At 41.8% G+C, this 20,079-nt stretch overlaps 2 protein-coding genes across 2 annotated transcripts in view; one reads left to right on the plus strand and one right to left on the minus strand.

Moving 5' to 3' along the window:
* Positions 1-20,079, minus strand: part of PEX11G (peroxisomal biogenesis factor 11 gamma) — a 48,638-nt gene that overhangs the window by 18,351 nt on the left and 10,208 nt on the right. The window contains exon 4 of the mRNA XM_074300794.1: positions 5,033-5,150. The gene's annotated coding sequence lies outside the window, so the exon portion shown is untranslated. The remainder of the gene's footprint in view (positions 1-5,032; positions 5,151-20,079) is intronic.
* On the plus strand, positions 6,161-19,695 carry SAXO5 (stabilizer of axonemal microtubules 5). Its single transcript, XM_074283962.1, has 9 exons — positions 6,161-6,256; positions 9,253-9,867; positions 10,829-10,932; positions 11,023-11,123; positions 14,176-14,291; positions 14,488-14,603; positions 18,471-18,660; positions 18,906-18,988; positions 19,341-19,695. Exons 2-9 carry the CDS (start codon positions 9,321-9,323, stop codon positions 19,524-19,526), a joined length of 1,443 nt encoding a protein of 480 aa, XP_074140063.1. The 5' UTR covers positions 6,161-6,256; positions 9,253-9,320; the 3' UTR covers positions 19,527-19,695.

Genomic DNA, 20,079 nt, shown 5'->3' on the forward strand with positions numbered 1-20,079 from the left:
TTTGGAGAGAGCAGTTTCAGCTGAATGAGAATGAGTGTACAGTAAGGAAGTGGGTGCCCTGAGTGCAGATAATTTTTTCAGGTTGTTTATCTGGAAAAGGAAGGAAGGAAATAAGAGAATATCAAGAAGGGATGACAGAATCTGCTGAGATGATTGAAGGTTTTTGTTTTGTTTTCTTTGTAAGGTGAGAGAGACTAGGCATGATTTGTGAGCTGCAGAGCAAGAACTAGTAGAGAGAGGGACTGAAAATTAGAAGTGGATGGTTAAAGTGGAGCAATCTGTTAGAGAAGATCAAGGTCTAGCCTTTGTAAGGAGAAGGCTCATCTCTTCATCAGATACCAGATTAAAGAAGGAAGTAGTTTTGACTTTAGGAAGAAAGGGAAAGAAGTTATTGTAGAAATTATAGAGGTTCTTAACAGAGATCTCAATAAAAACAACTGTTTGGACATGTATATATATATATATATATATATAAATATTGTATTTAATTTATACTTTAACATATGTAACATGTATTGGTCAACCTGACATCTGGGTGGGGGAAGGAGGGGGAAAACTGGAACAAAAGGTTTGGCAATTGTCAATGTTGTAAAATTACCCATGCATATATCTGGTAAATAAAAACTATAATTAAAAAAAAGAGAGAAAGAGAGAGAGAAGAGAGAGAGAGAGAGAGAGAGAGAGAGAGAGAGAGAGAGACTGAGAGAGAGAGAGAGAGAGAGAGAGAGAGAGAGAGAGAGAGAGAGAGAGAGAGAGAGAAAGATCGAAATAGAGAGAAGTATGCAGAAGACCAGCTCGGACTGGCTTGGAAGAAATTGTTAAAATTAGCTTAGGCTTTGATTTGTTTTCTGAATTGGCTAGACTTAAGAAAGTAATGGATTGAATGTTAATAATGCAAAATCAAATTAAAAGTGACATATTTTCTCCCCAGAGCTCCAGCTGTTAAACATTCACTAGCACATCTCAGAAATCTTGGGACATTTAAGGAAAAGAAGAGAAAGTTTGGAAAAGGGATTGTGGAGAGTAGTATAGAAGACCAATAGTGAAATTATAAAAGGACTGCCTTCCTGCAATGAGAACCTGGTTGCAAATAGAGAAGTCTATATGTAATTGACATTTGTATGACTTCACCCATTTCTATTCTGCAGCACTTGGTGAGGGGGAGATGTTGGTATTTGGCAAAGTGTGAGCTATGAGTGAGAGACTGAGGGACAGCCTCTTTTACTTTAGCATATTAAGTGCTCTGGACTTTTTCCTGAGGACAATTCTAATTTTGTCTCTTTACAACTTCTATCAATTTGTTTCTGTGTCCTCTGGGACCAAGAAGAACCAATCTAATCTTTTCATATGACAACCCTTCTAAACGTTTCAAGAATGTTATCCTGTCTCCCCTGAATCTTTCTTTTTTCCAGGCTGAGCAGTGTTGGTTCTTTCAATGGATTTGAGGGCTCAGGCCCTTTGACCTTCTGGCTACTCTTTCCTCTGACATTCTCCAGCTTATCAGTAACCAAATATGTTTTCCAAAACTGAATTCAGATGTAGTCTAAACAAGACCGAATTCAGAAGTTTTATCAGCCAGTCAATAAACATTTATTAAGCATCTACTATGTGCCAGACATTGTGCTAAGAACCAGAGATGTAAAGAAAGGTAAAAAGGTAGTTCTTCGCCTCAATAAGCTCTTGGTCTAATAAGGAAGGGGAAACAATAAACAGATATGTACAAAAAATATAGTCAGGATCTATTGGAAATAATCAACAGACAAAATATGCTAGGATTAAGAGGAATAATTAAAAAGGAATAATAATTTTTTTTTTAAAGGATTAAGAGGAATAGGGAAAGGCTTCCTATAAAATGTGGGATTTTGGCTGGGACTTAAGGGAAGCCTGGAAGCCAAGATAGGAAGGGAGAACATTTAGGAACTGGAAAACAGCAGAGGAAAATTGCTGGAGTTTTGGGTGAAGAATGACAGAGGCTAATGTCACTGGGTGGAAGGGGAAGTGGGGTAAGTGGAGGAGGAGCATAAGGCATAAGAAACCTAGAAATGTGGGGGAGGAGGATCCAGATTATGAAGGGTTTATCAACTCCTTATTTCTTGAAGCAATGCTCAGCTTAATGCCTCCCAAGATGGAATTAGCTTTTCTGGCTGGCTGACTGACCACTGACTCATCTGGAGTTTGCAGTTTACTCAAAGGCCTATTTCAAACAAATTGCTGTTGAATCTAGGCCTCCTCCATCTTATACTTGCCCCAATTTTCCAGAAAGAAAGAAAGAAGAGAGAGAGGGAAGAAGGAAAGATTTTTAAAAAAACAGGGAACAGAGTTTACAAACAAGGAAGCTGGATTTGAATTCCTGGAAAAAATTTAGAACAGATTATCACAGAGATAGCTAGTTTGAAAATGTTTTTTCCCCTCCTCCTTTTAAAAAATTGGGATATTTTCTCTGCTCCAGCCTTGGATCATAAACTTAAAATTGGAAGGAATGTTAGGGGTCTGAGCTGAATATTTTATAGATGAAGAAAGCAAGGCATCCCAACAGTTAGTGATTTGTTCAAGTTCATACAGGTAGGCTAGGCAGAGACAGGATTGAAAAACTGGTGCTCTCTGATCTTCCAGGTAATTTGTCCCTTTCTCCCTCTAGTTCAGTCAAACTGCTAGCTGTTGCTTCCACTGGAAAGAGTACTAGTTGTTATCTCGGGAGTCCTATGGTTTCCCCTTTCTAGGGGCCCCAGGTTTCTCTGATGGCTTCTTTCCCAGCAGGGGCTACTAGGATATTCTGGCTCTCTGGCTGACTCAGCTGTGGTTCTATCAGTTATCCTCAGTGGGATGTTAAAGGGTTCACTGAGTATCCAGAACAAGGCCAAAGTGTGAAACTTTAGAGGTAGATTTCCATACTGGAAGAAAAATGTCTTCCATACTTAACCTTGCTAGTATAAATCCGGCCTGGGGCCCAGTCAAGGCTTTTAAACAAGGCCATCTTTGGCTCATTGCACTCCACACCAGGGCAGATTTCTAAAATCAGGCTTAGATATCCTGGTTTCTTAATTCTAGATTTTCACTTCAGGAAAAATCCTTCAAATGAAGCTTAGATATAATTCTAGGTTTTCCCAAATATAGGCCTCAACTCTCTGATAGGCACTTCAGTATATAGTATGGACTTTGGAAAGTCATTTTTTTTTTCCAGTAGTTTTTCAGTCGCATCCGACTCTTTGTGACCCCATTTGGGGTTTTCTTGGCAGAGACATCGGAATGGTTTGCCCATTTCCTTCTCCAGCTCATTTTACAGATGAGTTAGTTCACTCTTCAGGAAATGAATAAGACCCCAAGGAGGCACAGGAGTCCACGAACAAACATAGAAACTTTATAAAGTACTCAAAGAGTTCATTATGTACCCCCTCCTTCTGAGGAAAACACCCTTGGGGTGCTGTTAACAACCTTTCTCTTTCACCTTGGATTCATTTGTACTGGCTGAATAATTTATTGGAGCAAAAACTTTTAGTGGGAAGAAGCTTTCATCCTGAGCTGGTCCAGGCTCTTCATTTTCCAAATGAGGGAAACTGAGGCCCAAAAAAGTTAAGGTGCTTTCCCCAAGTTCAGACAGTGGAACAGTCAGGACTGGAACTCCAAACCCTATATAGCATTTTTTCAGATGCTATATAAGAATTCTGTGGCTTATGTTCTTCATTTTCTCTGAAGCCTATGCTTGCTGCATCCAGGCATCCTCCCCATTCTCTAGGAGGTCAAGGTCTGAGCATTTGAATTTGGGGAACTCTTTGAACTTGAGTTTGGGAACTCAACTTGAGTCCTGGAGGCTTATCCAGGAGGTAAACCCTAACCTGGAGGACTCCACTCTTGGGAACTCTTGTTTCAGGCTCTGTACAAGCTTATATTTGTGATTCCCATGTGCTTCTGCAGGAATTCTATCAATGTCGCAACTACTACTATATCTTGGGCAAGGTAAATTCATTTTCAACAGCTCTAGTCTCTTTTTTTAGGGGGGTGAGGTTGTACAGTGGACAGAATGCCAGGCCTAGACTTAGGGAGACTTGAGTTCAAATTCAGTCTAAGACATTAGCTGTGTGACCCTGAATAAGTCACTTAATCTTGCCTGCTTCAGTTTCCTCATCTGTAAAGTGAGCTGAAGAAGGAAATGGCAAATCACTCCAATATCTTTGCTAAGAAAATCCCAAATGAGTCACAGAGAGTAAAACAGCCGGTTTGTTAGAGAGCTCTCAAAGCAGGGCCTCATAATAGCCCTTCAAAGTTTGCAAAGTTCTTTAAAAATACCATCTCATTTAGTTCCCACAATATGCTTGTGTTGTAGGTGATATTATTATCCTTCTTTTATAGAAGAAACTGAGGGAAACAGAGGCTAAGTAACTTAAGGCCACATTTGAATGACTTTAGTGCCAGAGATATATTCAGTTGAGGCATAGTAAGCACTTGATAAATGTTTATTGCATTTAATTGGAAGGGATTTTAAAGATAATATAAACCAGCTTCCTAAATGCTCAGATGAATGAAGTATTTGGTGACACCATGGACAGAGTCTGAGCCTAGAGTCAGGAAGACTGAGTTCCGATCCAATCTCAGACAACTAGTTATGTGAGCCTGGGCAAGTCACTTAAACCTTAGGAAGTGGGTCAATGTGCTGGATTGTAGAGTTTTGAAGAGAAACAAATTGAAAGAAGACTGTATGAGTGGAAGGAGGCCTGGTTAAGAAGAAATTTAATTTCCTTTTTTTTTGTAAAGAGATTAAAATGTCAAAAAAGAACTTTATATTTTTTCCTGGGGGTAATAGTGAACCACTAGGGTTTATTGAGTTAGAAAGGTGACATCATAGGCAGACACACGTTTCAGGAAAAATCATTTTGGCAGCTGCATGGAGTTTGGTCCAGAATGCAGAGTGGAGAGAGATGAAACAGGAAGAACAATTTCATTGTTTGAATCCATGAGAGAGAGAAAATCAAGAACATAGCTATATGAGCCAGAAAAGGTTATCTCTTGCCTCTGGTTAAAAAAAAAAAAAAATTACCTGGTGATTGAATTGCTTTTGAGTCGAAGTCCAAGGCTCTTTCCATATCTGGCACTCGACAATACTATTAATCGAATCCAAAGGTACTTGACAGCTTTACAAGGCACATTTCACAGAACTGGAAGATGGGGTTTGGGAAAAGGTGTTATTTCCTACATTTTCCAGAGGAACATGGAAACTCAGAATTGAAAAGGCATTCTGAGCCTGAAGGAAGGCTGGGACAGAGTCTTGAACTGTTTCTAGCTCTGAGTTCTCTCTTCCTTCCTTCCTTCCTTCCTTCCTTCCTTCCTTCCTTCCTTCCTTCCTTCCTTCCTTCCTTCCTTCTTTTCCTCCTTCCTTCCCTCCTTCCCCTCCTTCCTTCCCTCCTTCCCCTCCTTCCTTCCCTCCTTCCCCTCCTCCCTCCCTTCCTCTCTCCCTCTCTCCCTCCTTCCTTCCTTCCTTCCTTCCTTCCTTCCTTCCTTCCTTCCTTCCTTCCTTCCTTCCTTCCTTCCTTCCTTCCTTCCTTCCTTCTTTCCTTCTTTCCTTCCTTCCTTCTTTCCCTCCTTCCCTCCTTCCCACCTTCCTTCCCTCCTTTCTTTCCTTCCTTCCTTTCTTTTTCTTTCTTTCTTGCTTTCCTTCTTTCTTTCTTTTTATTATTACAATTGATCATCACATAATCTTATTGCTATGCACAATGTTCTCTTGGTTCTATTCACTTCACTCAGCATCAGTTCATGTAAGTCTTTCCAAGCTTTTCTAAAATTAGCCTGCTTATCATTTCTTACAGAACAATAATATTTCATAACATCCATATACCATAACTTATTCAGCCATTCCCCAAATGATGGGCATCCACTCAGTTTCCACATCCTTGCCATTACAAAAAGGGCTGCTAAAAACATTTTTGCACATGTGGGTTCTTTTCCCTTTTTTATGATCTCTTTGGAATACAGACCCAATAGAGATCAAAGGATATATACAGTTTGATAACTGTTTGAGCATAGTTCCAAATTGCTCTCTAGGATGGTTGTACCAGTTCACAATTCCACCAACAACGTATTAATGTTCCTGGGTTCCCTCATGGTGCAACTGAGGGTTGCCAAGGATCCATTGTGATATGATGGAGTCTGGCAGAAGAAGAGGGAGGCGGCAGGGTGGGTAGTAGATGGGAGGGGGTCACAAATGTGTTGGTGGGATCCTGGAGCCTGTTTTCCTCCAGGCTCTGAAACCGTGTTGGAAGGAGAAGTGAGTGGTTGGCCCTTGGAAAGGGAGGAGGTTTCCAGGGACGGGGCTCAGGACAGGGTCTCAGGCCCAGCAAGACTGGACTTAAAACCTTCTCTCTAAAATGAAACTAGAATAATCTTGGACAGAGTTGTTAAACAGGCCCTCTGGACTGTAAGAGTACAGAATGTAATTGGGAAATGTATAATAAAAAAATCAATAAAAATATAATACAACATAGATAATGTTAACTTGTGATTTTCTAAGACAGAATGTGACCTGCAGAGATCTGTTTCTCTTTGAGTTTGACACCACTGGTCTAAGAGACCTAAGTTCTGACTTTCTAAAATTCTAAACCACAAAATTCCTGACCTCCCCAAGGTCACAGAATCTCTGAGCTAAAAGGCAGGCTATTCCCATACCCAAACAAAAATTTGGTCAGCCATATGCTAGATAAGAGGCGGGTCAGTTTTTAAGGGAAGACCTTGGGGAAAGAGGAATCCACATCCTTCTGGCATTGCCTAATCCACTTCTCCAATAGATAGCTTCAATTTTTAGGACTTCAGGCCTAAATTCCATTCACTTTGCTCCCAGTTCATTCCTAAGGAATCCAACAGAATCAGCTAATTGCTCTTCCTTGAAATACTTGAGACAGCTATCATGTTCTCTTTTTATCTTCTCTTTCCCAACCTAAACATCCCTAGTTTTTATCTTCAGTCTTCTATTGTATGGACTCTCCACCATTTTGGTTACTGCTCCTTCCCACTCTCACCTGCCCATATGTTTGCCATATGTCTTTCTAAAATATGATTCCCACATCTAAATGTATCCTATTTCTTCCCAACTCTTTGGCCCTCTTTCTTAAGGTAGTCTTAGTAAAATTGTATTTAGGAGAGCCAGAGGCTACATTGGGTTAGGATACAGAAGGCCTCTTGCTTTATTTACATTCCCTCTGGAGGGAATAGAGACCTTTAAATGGCCCAGTAGGCCACCAGAAAGCTAGAACTATTCTAGAATCAAGTTTTGGGAAGGACACTGACAATGTGGAATGTCTCAAAGAAGGGGATCAGCAAAACTAGAAGTAGAACGTGGTACCCAAGGCAAGTAATTTGTCCTCAAATTGATTTTGTAATTCATGATGTAAAAAAAGAATACAAATTGGGATTCTACCTATGATTTTGTTCCTACAGGGAACTCCAAGAGAAGGAATTTCTCTTTACTAAGCAAGGCTGCTTTCTTGAATTTTAGTCTTAGAGAGACTTCCGAGGGCCTTGACTTAGGATGGGTCTCACAGGCTGTATGTGGGCAGAGCCCATAGCATCCAGCTCTTCCTGCTACATGTCATGATATTTCTAATAAACAGTATCCAAAATGGTTAAGACCAATTAAATTGATTAAATGATGGGAGGGAGTTACTATCTAGAGGTACACAGATAAGTTGTTAAGCTCCAGGTAGGGACCAAATTTCCCTATATTATCCCAAAATGGAATGGGTTTCCTTTGAAGGAGTTAAATGTTTCATCACAGGAAGTCTTCAATCAATAATCAATCAACAAGTATTGAAGTTCTATTATGTGACAGGCCCTATAACAGGTTGTGGGGAAGACAGGAAAAGAATGAAACAATACTTACAAAGATCTTATTGTCTAATGGAAAAGACAATATATATATATGTATATAAAAAATGCAGCATAAACATAAAGCTAACACATGCAAATATGTAAATATGTACAGAGTAGTTCATTATTAAGTAGTGTGAGGAGGAAGACACCAGCAGATGGGGAAGGAGAGGAGGGATTTGGAAGAGTCTTCCTGCAAAAAAGTGGTGCCTGAGCCTTGTATTAAGGGAAGAAATAGCAGCTAGATGCCCATTTTGTCAAGGATAAGGTAGAGGGGATTCCTGGTCAGGTTAGATCTACTTGACTTTTGATCTTCCATCCAGACTCTATCACGATTTTTTTTACTGAGCTTGAAATAAAGGTCTTGCTTCCTCACCTAGTGGCTAATTACTGACCCCTGGGTTGTTGTTGTTTAGGGGGTTCTTGGCAAAGATACTGGAGTAGTTTGCCATTTTCTTCTTCAGCTCATTTTACACATGAAGAAATTGAGGCACTGAGGTTACATGATTTGCTTGGCTAGTAAGTGTCTAAGGCTAGATTTGAACTCAGGAAGATGAGTCTTCTTGACCCTACTCCTGGCTCTCTGTTCACTGCAGTACTTAGTTGCCCCATTGACTCCTGCATTTTAGCTCTGTTCAAATAAATTCAACAAACAATTATTCAAAACAAATTAAAGTTCTTTAGCCCCAAATTGCCAAACTCTATAGGACTTTCCCAACTCCTCTAGGGTGTGGATAGAGAATACTTTAGGATTTTAGTGTCCTAAGTCCCTTCAGATTTCACCAGTCCCAAAAACCTGTTTGTCAATACTGCTTGGTTCAAGCTTCCTCCTTCCCTCCCCTCTTCACCCAGCCACAAGGTAGGACAGCAGAGAAATGGGGCTGACCAGACCTGGATTCTGAGTCATTCAAGGCCCTCCCCTCTCAGCCCTCACCCAGAATTTGATGCTTCTGTATTGCCCTTATGTCATATTGGGTATTATAATTCCCAGTTGGTATTTTTCCCACTAGACTGTAAGTTTTTTGAGGACAGGGACAAAGCCTTATCTAGACTTTGTATTTCCCCCAGAACTCTTTGCACTAGTAGCCTTTAGTGAATGTCAACAACTATTTATCATGTGTCAGCTATGTGCCAAGTTCTGGCCTAGGAGCTGAGTACTCAAAGCTGAATAGAAAGAAAGATTGATCTTAAATAACTTAACTTTTAATGAAGAAAACATAAAAGAAAGCTGAAAAGGGTGAGAAATAGTTGGAAAACACTGGCAGGTAGTAAGAGCTGTGTAAATACTATTCCTCCTCTTTTACAAAGGTGTCCTTTAATGTGTGTGTTCAATGAATGAGTGATTAAATAAATAACAGAAATCCAACACTGCTAACCATTGTCCTTTCCTTCCATTGGCAGGACAGTTGTATATAGCCCTTGAAATTTGACCTGGGCCCAAACTTTTTTCCTGATTCTGTGAAACCAGGATGGCTGATAGCCCCCCCAAACTCCTCCCTGCTCCTCTCCCCAGAGAGGAATTTCTCAGGTCCTCCCACTTCAAAATTGGGGCAGATACCCGCCTGCAGGAGAAATGTATGAAGACGACTTTTAGGAGTTTGTTCCCTCCCCACTGGGGCTTCCATGCAGCTGCCCCCTTCATGCCACAATCTAGCAAGAGGCTCTTCCATCAAGACTTGAAAAATATCCATGAGCTTGACAATAGGATTCATATAACCTTTCCTGTTCATGACATAAACATCACACCATCAAACATCAACCCTATGAGCCTAACCAGCAGCCTGAAGATGCACGGGGACCCTCGAATCAACGTCTTCAAGACCATTTTCCAAAAGGAATACACCTATCCAGAATCTGAGACCTTCATTTCTCACAAAGAAGCCCGCAAGCTGTTTGATAAAGACAGCTTCCCCACTGGAGACAGGGACAAGTTGGGGATCCCTCTGTCTCACAATCGCCAGGTCTTCGTATCCCAGCACTTGATTCCTCAACCCCGAGTTCCTTCCCTACACTTCGGTGAGGGGGGGGTCACCTTAATTCTGCCCTGGACCCTAGCCCTATTCATGGTCTGTCCTTACATGGAATTTTTGTTACTACTTTGCCCTTACTGGGCCCATGGTCTCAGTTTCTCACCTTCCTACCCTCTTGCCCCACTTTGCCCCCTGTCCCTAGCTCCCAGGAAGATCAGGAGGAGGCAATAGGTGGTAAAGCTGAAGGGCTTTCCTCTCCCTGGAGATCCCACCACACTTGACTTCCTAAGCCCTATTCTTAGTTATCAGTTCAGGAGATGAGGGTTCAGCCTTCACCAGAACCTAAGCTGGACAGATTCACTTTAGTTTTTCCCCTGCCTGCCCTGACCTCCCCTCCTTTAGTGGAAAGAGGCTGGGTCCGAGAGTCAGAAGAATTTTGTCCCTCTCTGTCACTGTCTTGCTCAGTGAATTTGGATGAGTCCTCATCCTTCTCAATGCTGCAATGTCCCTTCTGCAAAAATGAAGCTAATAATCCCCCATCCTCCTTTGCTCTCAGTTTTGCTGTGATCATGGAAGAAGACAGACGATGTCTCTGTATGTCTTTGTCCCTGGCTATATTCTTTCCATCTTCCTCTTTTCTCTTTATCCTGGACTTTCCGTTTCTATTTCTGGTTCTTGGTCATCCTTTCTCTTTCCTCCCTTCTTTTTCTTATACTTCTTTAACTACCTCTCTCTCTCCTGCATTTGTCTCTTCTGTTTTTTTTTCTATTTGTCTATCTTCTGCTCTGTCTCTGTCTTTGTGTCCCCCATGATTTCTATTTTTTCCTTTTTCTTTGCTTCTTTTCTCTTGCTCTCTATTCTCTCTGCCCTGCCTTCTTGCTTTGATGCTTCTCTCTTTCTGATTCGGGGTCTCCATCTCTCACTCTGATCCCACCTTTTTCCTGATTCTCTGATCCCTCCTGCCTTTGCCTCTGTTGTTCCTCTTCTTTCCCCTGTACTGTTGCTAGGAGGACCCTCCCCTCTGAAGTGGGGAACAGAACCTCATCCAGAAAGCTCCTATCAAAAGGAATTCCAAGGGAGACCTTCTTCCCCGGCCCACATCTGTGAGAAGGTAAACCTTGGTCTCACCAAGTGATGAGAGGTAAATAGTATGTTCTCTGGGGCCTCATCACTCCCACTGACTGTGCCCTTCTGTCTGCAGCTGAAGTCCATCCTGCAGTTAGGAGATCGCAGAATTGGCCTCCAGGGAATCCAATCAGAGCAGAAGAAGTGCTATATTCTTCAGGACTTGCCCCAGCACAGGTATGGCCAAGATCCTGTTTGGAGGTGGCCCCAAATTTAGGGATGAAACCTACCAGCTAATTTGGCAATCTAGTCTCAGGCTTCTGTTATGGGCCCCATTTACAGGAAGAGCATAGCATGTCTGGAAGTATGGGCCTGCATCAGTCCAGAGAAAATCCATGATATGGCTCAGGCAGGGAAGAGTCCCTGGCACCCCTTGCTGATAGCAATGAAGCTGTCCCTCAAGTATGCTCTTAGGAGGCTGCTGGCCCTTTGTGCCCCAAGCCAGTACCTAAATCCACCATTATAAACATGCTAGAAGGGACTCCAGAGCCACAGAGATATCACCGTCTCTTCCTCAAACATAAAAATATTTGGTAGGGACCTCAAATCCACTTTTCCTTGCTATTTTTCCTCCCTTTCTCCCAAGCATCATTCTTCCTTTCTCTTCTCTCTCTCTGAATTTTTCTTCTTTTTCTTCCTTTCCTCCTTTTTCCCCTCCTTGCTCTCCTATTTATTCTTCTTTCCCAATACTTTCTTGTCTCTTCTCTTTCTTCTCTTCCTTTCCTCCTCTCCTTCCCTTCCTCTGCTCCTTCCCTTTGCCCTCTTTTTTCTTTCTTCTTTCTCCCCTTCCCACTCGTCTCTTCCTCCCTTTCTCTCAACTCATTTGTTCTCCTCTTTCTTTTTCTCTCCTTTTTTCTTCCTTCCATGTATCTCCTTTTCTTTTTTTTCTTCCACCCTTTCTTTTCTTTCTTCTCCTCCTTCCTTCTTTTCCTTCTTTATTATTCTTTTCCTTTATCTTCTCTCCTCTTTCTTTTTCTCTTACTTATTTCTCTTCTTGCTCTTCATCCCTCACACAACACAGAGTTATTTCTCCTGGATCTCTTGGGAGATGTTTATCACTCAGTTAAACGAGAAATGTATAATGTGCCCATTATGTGACAGGCTTGTGCTAGGGACTGACATGGAAATATAATGAATGAAAATCTGTGCTCTTTAGGCGTTTACATTTTAAGGGGGAAAGGCAGGAAATAGATATAAAAGTATATGTAGAAAAAGGAAAAAAAAGAGTGTTACAAGAAAAATAAATATGGGCTAGCTTGGAAAGGAGGGAGGGCTCTAGTAACTGGGATTAGGAAAAGTTTCATGCAGAAGATAGTGGCTTAGCATCTGGGGAAAAAAAAGAAAGAAAAAAAAAAAAAAGAAATCCATGAGCCAGAGGTGAGGAATGGTTCCAGATAGGAAGGAAAGCCATGAGAGGCAAAAACAGATAGGTTTAGGGTTTATGAAGAACATGGTCAGAGAAGGAGTAATGGTCAATGAAGTTGGGAAGATATATGGAACTGGGGCTGTGAAAGGCTTTAAAAACCAAATAGAGGAGTGTTTATTAGTCACTAGAATTGAGTAGGGGAGAGACACAATCAAATTTCTCTTTAGGGAACATCACTTTGGCTTTAGTGTATAGATGCACCTGCAAGTGAGAGATCAGATAGGACGATGTTGCAAAAATCCTGGTGAAAAGGGATAAAGGCCTTAACTAGGGTGCTAGCTGGGTGAGTAAGGACAAGGGGTCAGAGAGGAGAGATGGTTATATAGGTAAAAAGAGCAGGGTTTGGCAATTGCTTGAATATGTTAAGTGAGAAAGAGGAAGGAATTTAGGATAATGTCAAAATTATTAACCCGGGAAACTGGAAGGTTGATGGTTCCTTCAGCAGAAATAGAGAAGCTTGGAAAAGAGGAGTGTCTGTAAAAAAAGATGATGAATCCAGTTCTGCATGTATTGAGTCTGGGATGTCCAATAGCATTTGGTGATGAAGGATAAAAGCTCAAGGGAGAAACTGAGGCAGGATATCTAGATCTGGAAGCCATTTCTATAAAGATAATAGTCAGATATATGGGAGATGGTGAGATTACCTAGAGCAAGAATGTAGAGAAGCAGAAAAGAAGGCTTAAGGAAGAGCTCTGGAGAAATCCATGGTTAGAGGATATCTTATGATTGATGGGAAAAAAGGAGAAGTCACACAGAACAGAAACCAGGAGAGATCATCACAAAAATCTATGTAAGAGGGGCGGCTAGGTGGAGTAGTGGATAAACCACCAGTCCTTGAAGTCAGGAGGACCTGAGTTCAAATCTGGCCTCAGACACTTAAGAGATCCTAGCTGTGTGACCCTGGGCAAGTCACTTAACCCCAACTGCCTCAGCAAAAAAAAAAAAAAAAAAAAAAAAAATCTGTGTAGGAGTCTTTTCTCTAGGGGAAGAAGTGGCCAGACAGTACCAAAGAGAAGTAGAAAAGCATGAATAATGAGAAAAGACCAGCAGAACTGACAATTTAGAAACTATGGATTGGGAGCGAACAAGGTGTCATTCACCTTCTGCTAGAGATAAAATGACTTAAAATGTAGAATGAGACATACATTTGGACTATACATATTTGTTATGAAGGCTTTCTTTTTATTGTTCAATTGTGGTGGGGTGCCATGGGAGGAAGAGATAATAAATGCTTACAAAGTATCTAAATATATTCTAAAAGAAAAAAGGAAAAAAAATTAAATTGTATGGATAAAAATATACTAATTTTTAAAAGGAATAAGAGGAAAGAAAGTGGACTCTGTGGGTATTGATAAATTTTTCAAAACATTTGACTAAGAAATGGAAGATAGAAAATAACAACATGAAGGAAAGGGAAAGTACAGTGAAAAGGTTTTTTGTTTTGTTTTGTTTTTGTTTGTTTGTTTTGTTTTGTTTTTAATTGGAGACATTTGAAAGAATTATGGAGAGGGAAAGAGGGAAGGAGGGAGAGAGAGAGATTGAGAGGGAATGTCTGAGGTGGGATCTAAGCCCACTCCCACTCCTCACCACTGTCCCCTCCTTCAGTCTTCCTGATTTCAGTGCTATCAATTCCACCATAGGATGGCTGGAGACAGTTGAGGGTGTAGAGCTAATTTGGGAAGTGAATTGGGCCAGCAGATACCTGGTGGGACCTAGAACTCCAGAGGAGACTCAAATACTTCAAATACTATGCCTGGTCCAGGGGGATTTGCCCTTCTTTCTTCCTCTATTTCTTCATGGCAGATATAACAAGAAAGTGGCTGCAGCCAATATTTTACAGGTGAACATCCAACCTGGTGATGGCCAAACCCGTGCTTATCTCCCAAGTTACAAGATCATGGCTTCTATGGAGACAAATGGTAGGCAGGGGCAGCATCTGGGGGTAGCTCTAGAGCAAGGAAGGACAGAGAGTCCGGACTAGGGACAGGATGGATAGGACTACTACGGGCTGGGGTAGGAAAGGGAGGAGGAATATAGTCCTTATTAGTGGAGGAGGCTTGTGGGAAGATGACGATGGATGGGATGGCTGGACTCACATATGTTTCCTCTATCCAGAGCCGATCTTCAAGTACCCAGCTAAAAAAGATTCAATAATAATGATGGGAGACAGAGATCCTGAAAGATGCCGGAAAATAAGCAACTTCACCAACCACCACCACTCCTTTACCTGGGTCAGTCCCCCCCCCCCCCAAACACTGGGAATGCCATTCTTCTGAAGCATTTTGGGGGGACAAACTTTACTTTTTAGAGTACCTCTCTAATCATCTTCTCAGTGTACAGTTGCTTACATGGGGATGGGAGGAGAGCATGCAGAGCAGATCACTTTCCTCTCTTGTTATATATAGGGAAACAGAGGCCCAAACAGGGAAGAGAATTGTGCAAAGTCACACAATGAGTGAGTGGCAAAGATGGAAGAACAATAATGGTCTGCCCATCCCCAATCCAGGACTCTCTATCTACAATCAACCAATCAGTAAACATTTATTAAATACCTACTAAATTCAGAGCATTATCCTAAATACTGGAGACACAAAAAGAAGCAAAAGACAGTCCCTGTCCACAATGATCTTACAGTCTAATAGGGGAAGCCACAAGCAAACAGCAAACAACTGTGCAAGATAAATAGGAAGTAATTAATTGGGGAAAAGTGCTAGAATTAAGAGGGCTTGGGGAAAGCTTCCCATAGAAGGTTTGATTCTAGTTGAGAATTAAAGGTAGCCAGGAAGGCCAGTAGTCAGAGCGGAGGAGCATTTCAGGCATGGGGAGAGCCAGAGAAAATGCCCAGAGCTGAGAGAAAATCTTGTTTATGGAAGAGCCGGAAGGCCAATGCCACAGATCAGAGTGTGTCCCGGGAAGACTCCAATGTTGGGAGAATTCTGGCACCCTTAACACTATTAGTGAAGGTAGGAGAGGGTGAGAATGCAGAAAGAAAATGAGTTCTGTTCTGGAAATATCAGTGTTTAAGATGTTTACTGGACATTCAGTTTGAGACGTCTGTAAGGAAGTTAGAGATGTGAGACTGGAGGTCAGCGGAGAAGTTAAGGCTGGATTTGAGAATCATCTGGTTAGAGATGGTCAGTAAATCCATGGGAGCTGATCACATCACCAAGTGAAGTACAGAGGGAAGAGGAGAGGGCCTAGGAGAGAGCCCTGAAGGACACCACCAGTAAGAGGGCATGATATGGAGGAGGATCCAGCAAAGGAGACAGAGAACGTGCAGTCAGAGAGATAGGAGGAGAACCAGAAGAGTTTGTAAACCTGCTTGCCTCCCTCCTCATCTCTCTAGCCACTCTATTGTAATTTCTGACTTTGGCATCTGGGGAAAGGTCCTGTCCAGGGCTTTGGGGAAAGAGGAAAATATTTTCTTTTCCAGTTTCTGTGCCTGAGAAGGAGCAGGAAGGGGCCATCCTTGGGGCATCTAGCTGACTTCTGGTTCTCAGAGTTCTTAGTGGTAGATTACTACCACTAAGGGGATGGGAGGAAATAGAGAACCCACAAGATCACAATAATAGCTAGAATTTATATAGTGCTTTACAAATGTTACCTCCTTTAATCCTTTCAACAATCCTGAGAGGTAGATGCTAGTATAATTCCCATTTTATAGTTGCAAGAACTGAGGCAAATGGAGCTAGTAAACAAATCCTAAGGCAGAATTTTAACTTGAGAACCTTAGAGATTTTCTAGTTGAGCCCCTCCCTTGATGGCTGAAGGCCAGGGGGTATTAAGTCAATTTCTTGAGGTTAGCATTCTTTGCATTATATCAGTTTTTAGGCTGTTGGTAATTTTACTACTGGGAGTCTTCCTAGATATAGAGCACACTTCTCTTATGAAATTCTGATTCTTGATATTGCTATCTTTTCCTCTCTTCCTTCCTTCCTTTCTCTCCTTCCTTCCTCCCTTCTCCTTCCTTCCTTCCTTCCTTCTTCTCCTTCCTTCCTTCCTTCCTTCTTCTCCTTCCTTCCTTCCTCTCCTTCCTTCCTTCCTCTTCTTCCCTTCCTTCCTTCCTTCCTTCCTTCCTTCCTTCCTTCCTTCCTTCCTTCCTTCCTTCCTTCCTTCCTTCCTTCCTTCCTTCCTTCCTTCCTTCCTTCTTTCCCTCCCTTCCTCCTTCTTTCTCTTTCTTTCACTACTACACTTTGAAGTATACATGTACGTAAGTAGTGTTTAACTTCAGCCTTTTTTTAAAACATAGATTCTTATTGCTATCTCCCATTTCCATGTAACTTAAATTTCTCCTTGTATTCCTCTCCTCTTTCTCCTCCCACAACCAGAGAGCCATCTTTTAATTTTTTAAAAATAACATTTTCAAAATATATTCAAAAATAGTTTCAACATTCACCCTTGCAAAACCTTGTGTTCCAAATTTTTCTCCCTCCCTTCCCTCATCTCCTCCCCTAAACAGTAAGTAATCTAGTATAGGTTATACATATTTCCACATTTATCATGCTGCACAAGAAAAATCAGATCAAAAAGGGGAAAAATGAGAAAGAAAACAAAAAAGTAAGCAAACAACAACAAAAAAGGTGAAAAAACTATGTAGTGATCCACATTCAGTCACTATAGTCCTCCCTTTTATATGTGGATGGCTCTTTCCATCACAAGTCTACTGGAATTGGCCTGAATCATTATTGAAAAGAATCGGGGCAGCTAGGTGGCGCAGTGGATAGAGCACCAGCCTTGAATTCAGGAGGATCTGAGTTCAAATCTAGCCTCAGACACTTACCACTTCTTAGCTGTGTGACCCTGGGCAAATCACTTAACCCCAGCCTCAAAAAAAAAAAAAAAAAAAAAAAAAAAAGAATCAAGTCCATCACAATTGATCATGGCATAATCTTGTTATTGCTGTGAATATTGTTCTCTTAGTTCTACTCATTTCACTTAGCATCAGTTCATGTAAGTCTCTCCAGGCCTTTTGAAATCATCCTACTGACTATTTTCTACAGAACAATAATATTCCATAGGATACATATACCATAACTTATTCAGCCATTCCCCAAGTGATGGGCAACCACTTGTTTCCAGTTTCTTGCCACTACATTTTTACACATGTGGGTACTTTTCCTTGTTTTAAGATCTCTTTGGGATACAGGCCTAGGAGAAACACTGCTGGATAGAAGGGTATGCACAATGTTACAACCTTTTGGGCACAGTTACAAATTGCTCTCCAGAATGGCTGGATCAGGTCACAACTCTAGCAACAATGTATCAGTGTCCCAGTTTTCCCACATCCCCTCCAACATTCATCATTTTTCCTGCCATTTTAGCCAATCTGAGAGGTCTGTAGTAGTATCTCAGAGAGGTCTTAATTTGCATTTCTCTGCTCAATAGTGATTTGGAACATTTTTTTCATATGACTAGAAATGGTTTTAATTTCTTCATCTGAGAGTTGTCTGTTCATATCCCTTGACTATTGATCAATTGGAGAATGAGCCATCCTTTGTAACAAAGGAAATTAAACAGGAAATCTGTAAATGCTACAAATCAGAGCTTGATTTGTTATTTTATGTTCTAGATTTAAGAAAGCATTGGAGAAAATGGTAATATCACAGATTAAATTTATAAGTGCATTAGAAGCCCATTCCTCCCTTCCTCCCCCATAGATTCTGTTGTTCAATGTTTGCCAGCCGGCAGCCCCAGCCAGTGAGGCAGCAGAGGATACATTTGAATCCATGTCCTCTCATTGTAGAACTCACACTCTTTCTTGTATACCACATTGCTTTAAAAAAAATTATATTTTTTTCCAAATAACATTTTCTTTCTTTCTTGGCAATTAGGGTTAAGTGACTTCCCCAGACACGACTAGTGTCTGAAGCTAAATTTGAACTCAGGTTCCATGGATTCTAGAGCACCCCAGATATCATTTTCTTAGCCAGCTATTTTAATTCCTAAAATGGTTAACCTGTCATTCCAAGTCTTCCTTTGGCTGACTGACTTTTTTTCTTCTTACAGCTGCCCCAAATGTGCCCTACCTTCTAAAGAGGCCAGTCTTGAATTTTCTCAACAATCTTCTGAGACTCATTTTCCATTGTGCTCCCTCCTAGGTGAAGCCTAAATATCCCATAGAGCGAGTGAAAGAAGGAAAAAGTAATGTGATCTTTGGGGACAAAATTCCCAACCCTCAGTACATGGTCACTACACACCAGAAGACTTACTTATACCCCAAAGAACTTTCATCAAAGTCAGTCAGGAGTCATGCCTTCCTGAAAAGTCACATCAAGATGGGTACCAATGGTGAGCCAGCTGGGGTGAAGGGCCAGCTTTGGTTGAGGGACTCAGTGCTTCTGCTCAGGCTGGGGCCTCCTTGGATGCTGGGTTTTTAGGGACAATTTGAACCTAGAAGCTTGAGGATACAATAAAGGCTGACCAGTCTCTTGTCAGCCCCTTCAGGCCTCTGGGTCTCCTTGTCCCTGATCTCTGGTCTGTCCCCTATCTCCTGGATTTCAAGCCCCACTTTCACCACTAATTCTTCCCCTTAGAGATGGAGTTCCTGACAACTTCTGCAGCATTTGGGATCCATTCTGTCAAGAAGAATGTAATGCCTGAGGCGATAAAGCAAAAGGTAACAAGCCCAGGGCCTTGGGGAGAAGAAGGAAAGGCAGATTGTCCCCTTAGTCCCTACTTAAGGAGAGCTCTTTTAACAATTTACTCTATTTATTGCCAAGTCTGAGAGATGAGCTGGGGGGGGAGGGAAACTTAAATCACCACCACCTGCTTTTTCCCCTCTTTCTCCATTCACAAGTTTGGTCCCTAGGACCTCTTTGGCCCCAATTCCCAATACTGCCCTGGACAGAGTTCACAGTGGCCACAGAGAAGGCTGATAACTGCCTCAGTTGTTTCTAATTAGAAGGACTGCCTGAAGCGGTGATGGGGAATCCTTGATATCACAGGGGGATCTTTCTGTGTCTCCTTAGATGGGAAATACCAACATCCTGCCTCCTACAAAGGACCAGGAGTTTTCCACCGAATACAACGAAAGCTTCCCTTTCAAATACATTGGCCCATGCGTCAGGCCAGGGGTCAGCTGCCAGGAGAGCAATGTGAAATTGGGCTTGCTCCAGAAGCGCTGGTCGGGCAGAAGCAGGGTGATCCCTGGATGAGGAATGCCAGTCCTGCCTCTGTGGGCATCCTCCCTGCCTATCACAGATTTACCTACCATTAGTCCATTACAGACAACTGTCCCTTCCTTGTCACAAATCTTGCCTTGCCCAGTCACAGACTGTGGCCTCCCTCTTAGAGCAAAAGGAAAATAAAGTTTTCTCTAATTTGAAGAGTTGTAACCTGAGTATATAGTTAATGACAGAGGAGGGGGCAACCTTGGGAACTCCCTCCTGCAAGCTGCCAAGTTCAGTTCCTGAGAATTCTGGTCTAAATGGGAGCATCAGCTCCCTTCTGCCTATCCCTTTACACTCAGTAATTGCTAAAGCATTACTGCTAATCTTAGTGAACAGGAGGCCAAGGCCAGGTGCCGGTGTGGCTGTCTTTTAAGAAGGATGTTGATAAACTGGAGTGGATCTGAAAAAGGGTGACTAGAATGATTGGGGGGATAGTCCTGTGGGGATATGTTGAAGGAAATTGGAATGAGGAGAAAAGACTCAGGGAGGACATAAACTGCCTTGGAATAATTTTAAGGAGGATGGGACTTGGGTGACT

The sequence above is a fragment of the Sminthopsis crassicaudata genome, chromosome 1, assembly GCF_048593235.1.
Source record: "Sminthopsis crassicaudata isolate SCR6 chromosome 1, ASM4859323v1, whole genome shotgun sequence".
NCBI classification, from domain to species: domain Eukaryota; kingdom Metazoa; phylum Chordata; class Mammalia; order Dasyuromorphia; family Dasyuridae; genus Sminthopsis; species Sminthopsis crassicaudata.

Excerpts from the sequence above, each read along its gene's own strand:
- SAXO5 (XM_074283962.1), top strand. The coding sequence starts at position 9,321 with ATGGCTGATAGCCCCCCCAAACTCCTCCCTGCTCCTCTCCCCAGAGAG. Across the intron at positions 10,933-11,022 it reads CGGCCCACATCTGTGAGAAG|CTGAAGTCCATCCTGCAGTT; the intron begins GTAAACCTTGGT and ends TTCTGTCTGCAG. Across the intron at positions 18,661-18,905 it reads CATCAAGATGGGTACCAATG|AGATGGAGTTCCTGACAACT; the intron begins GTGAGCCAGCTG and ends TCTTCCCCTTAG.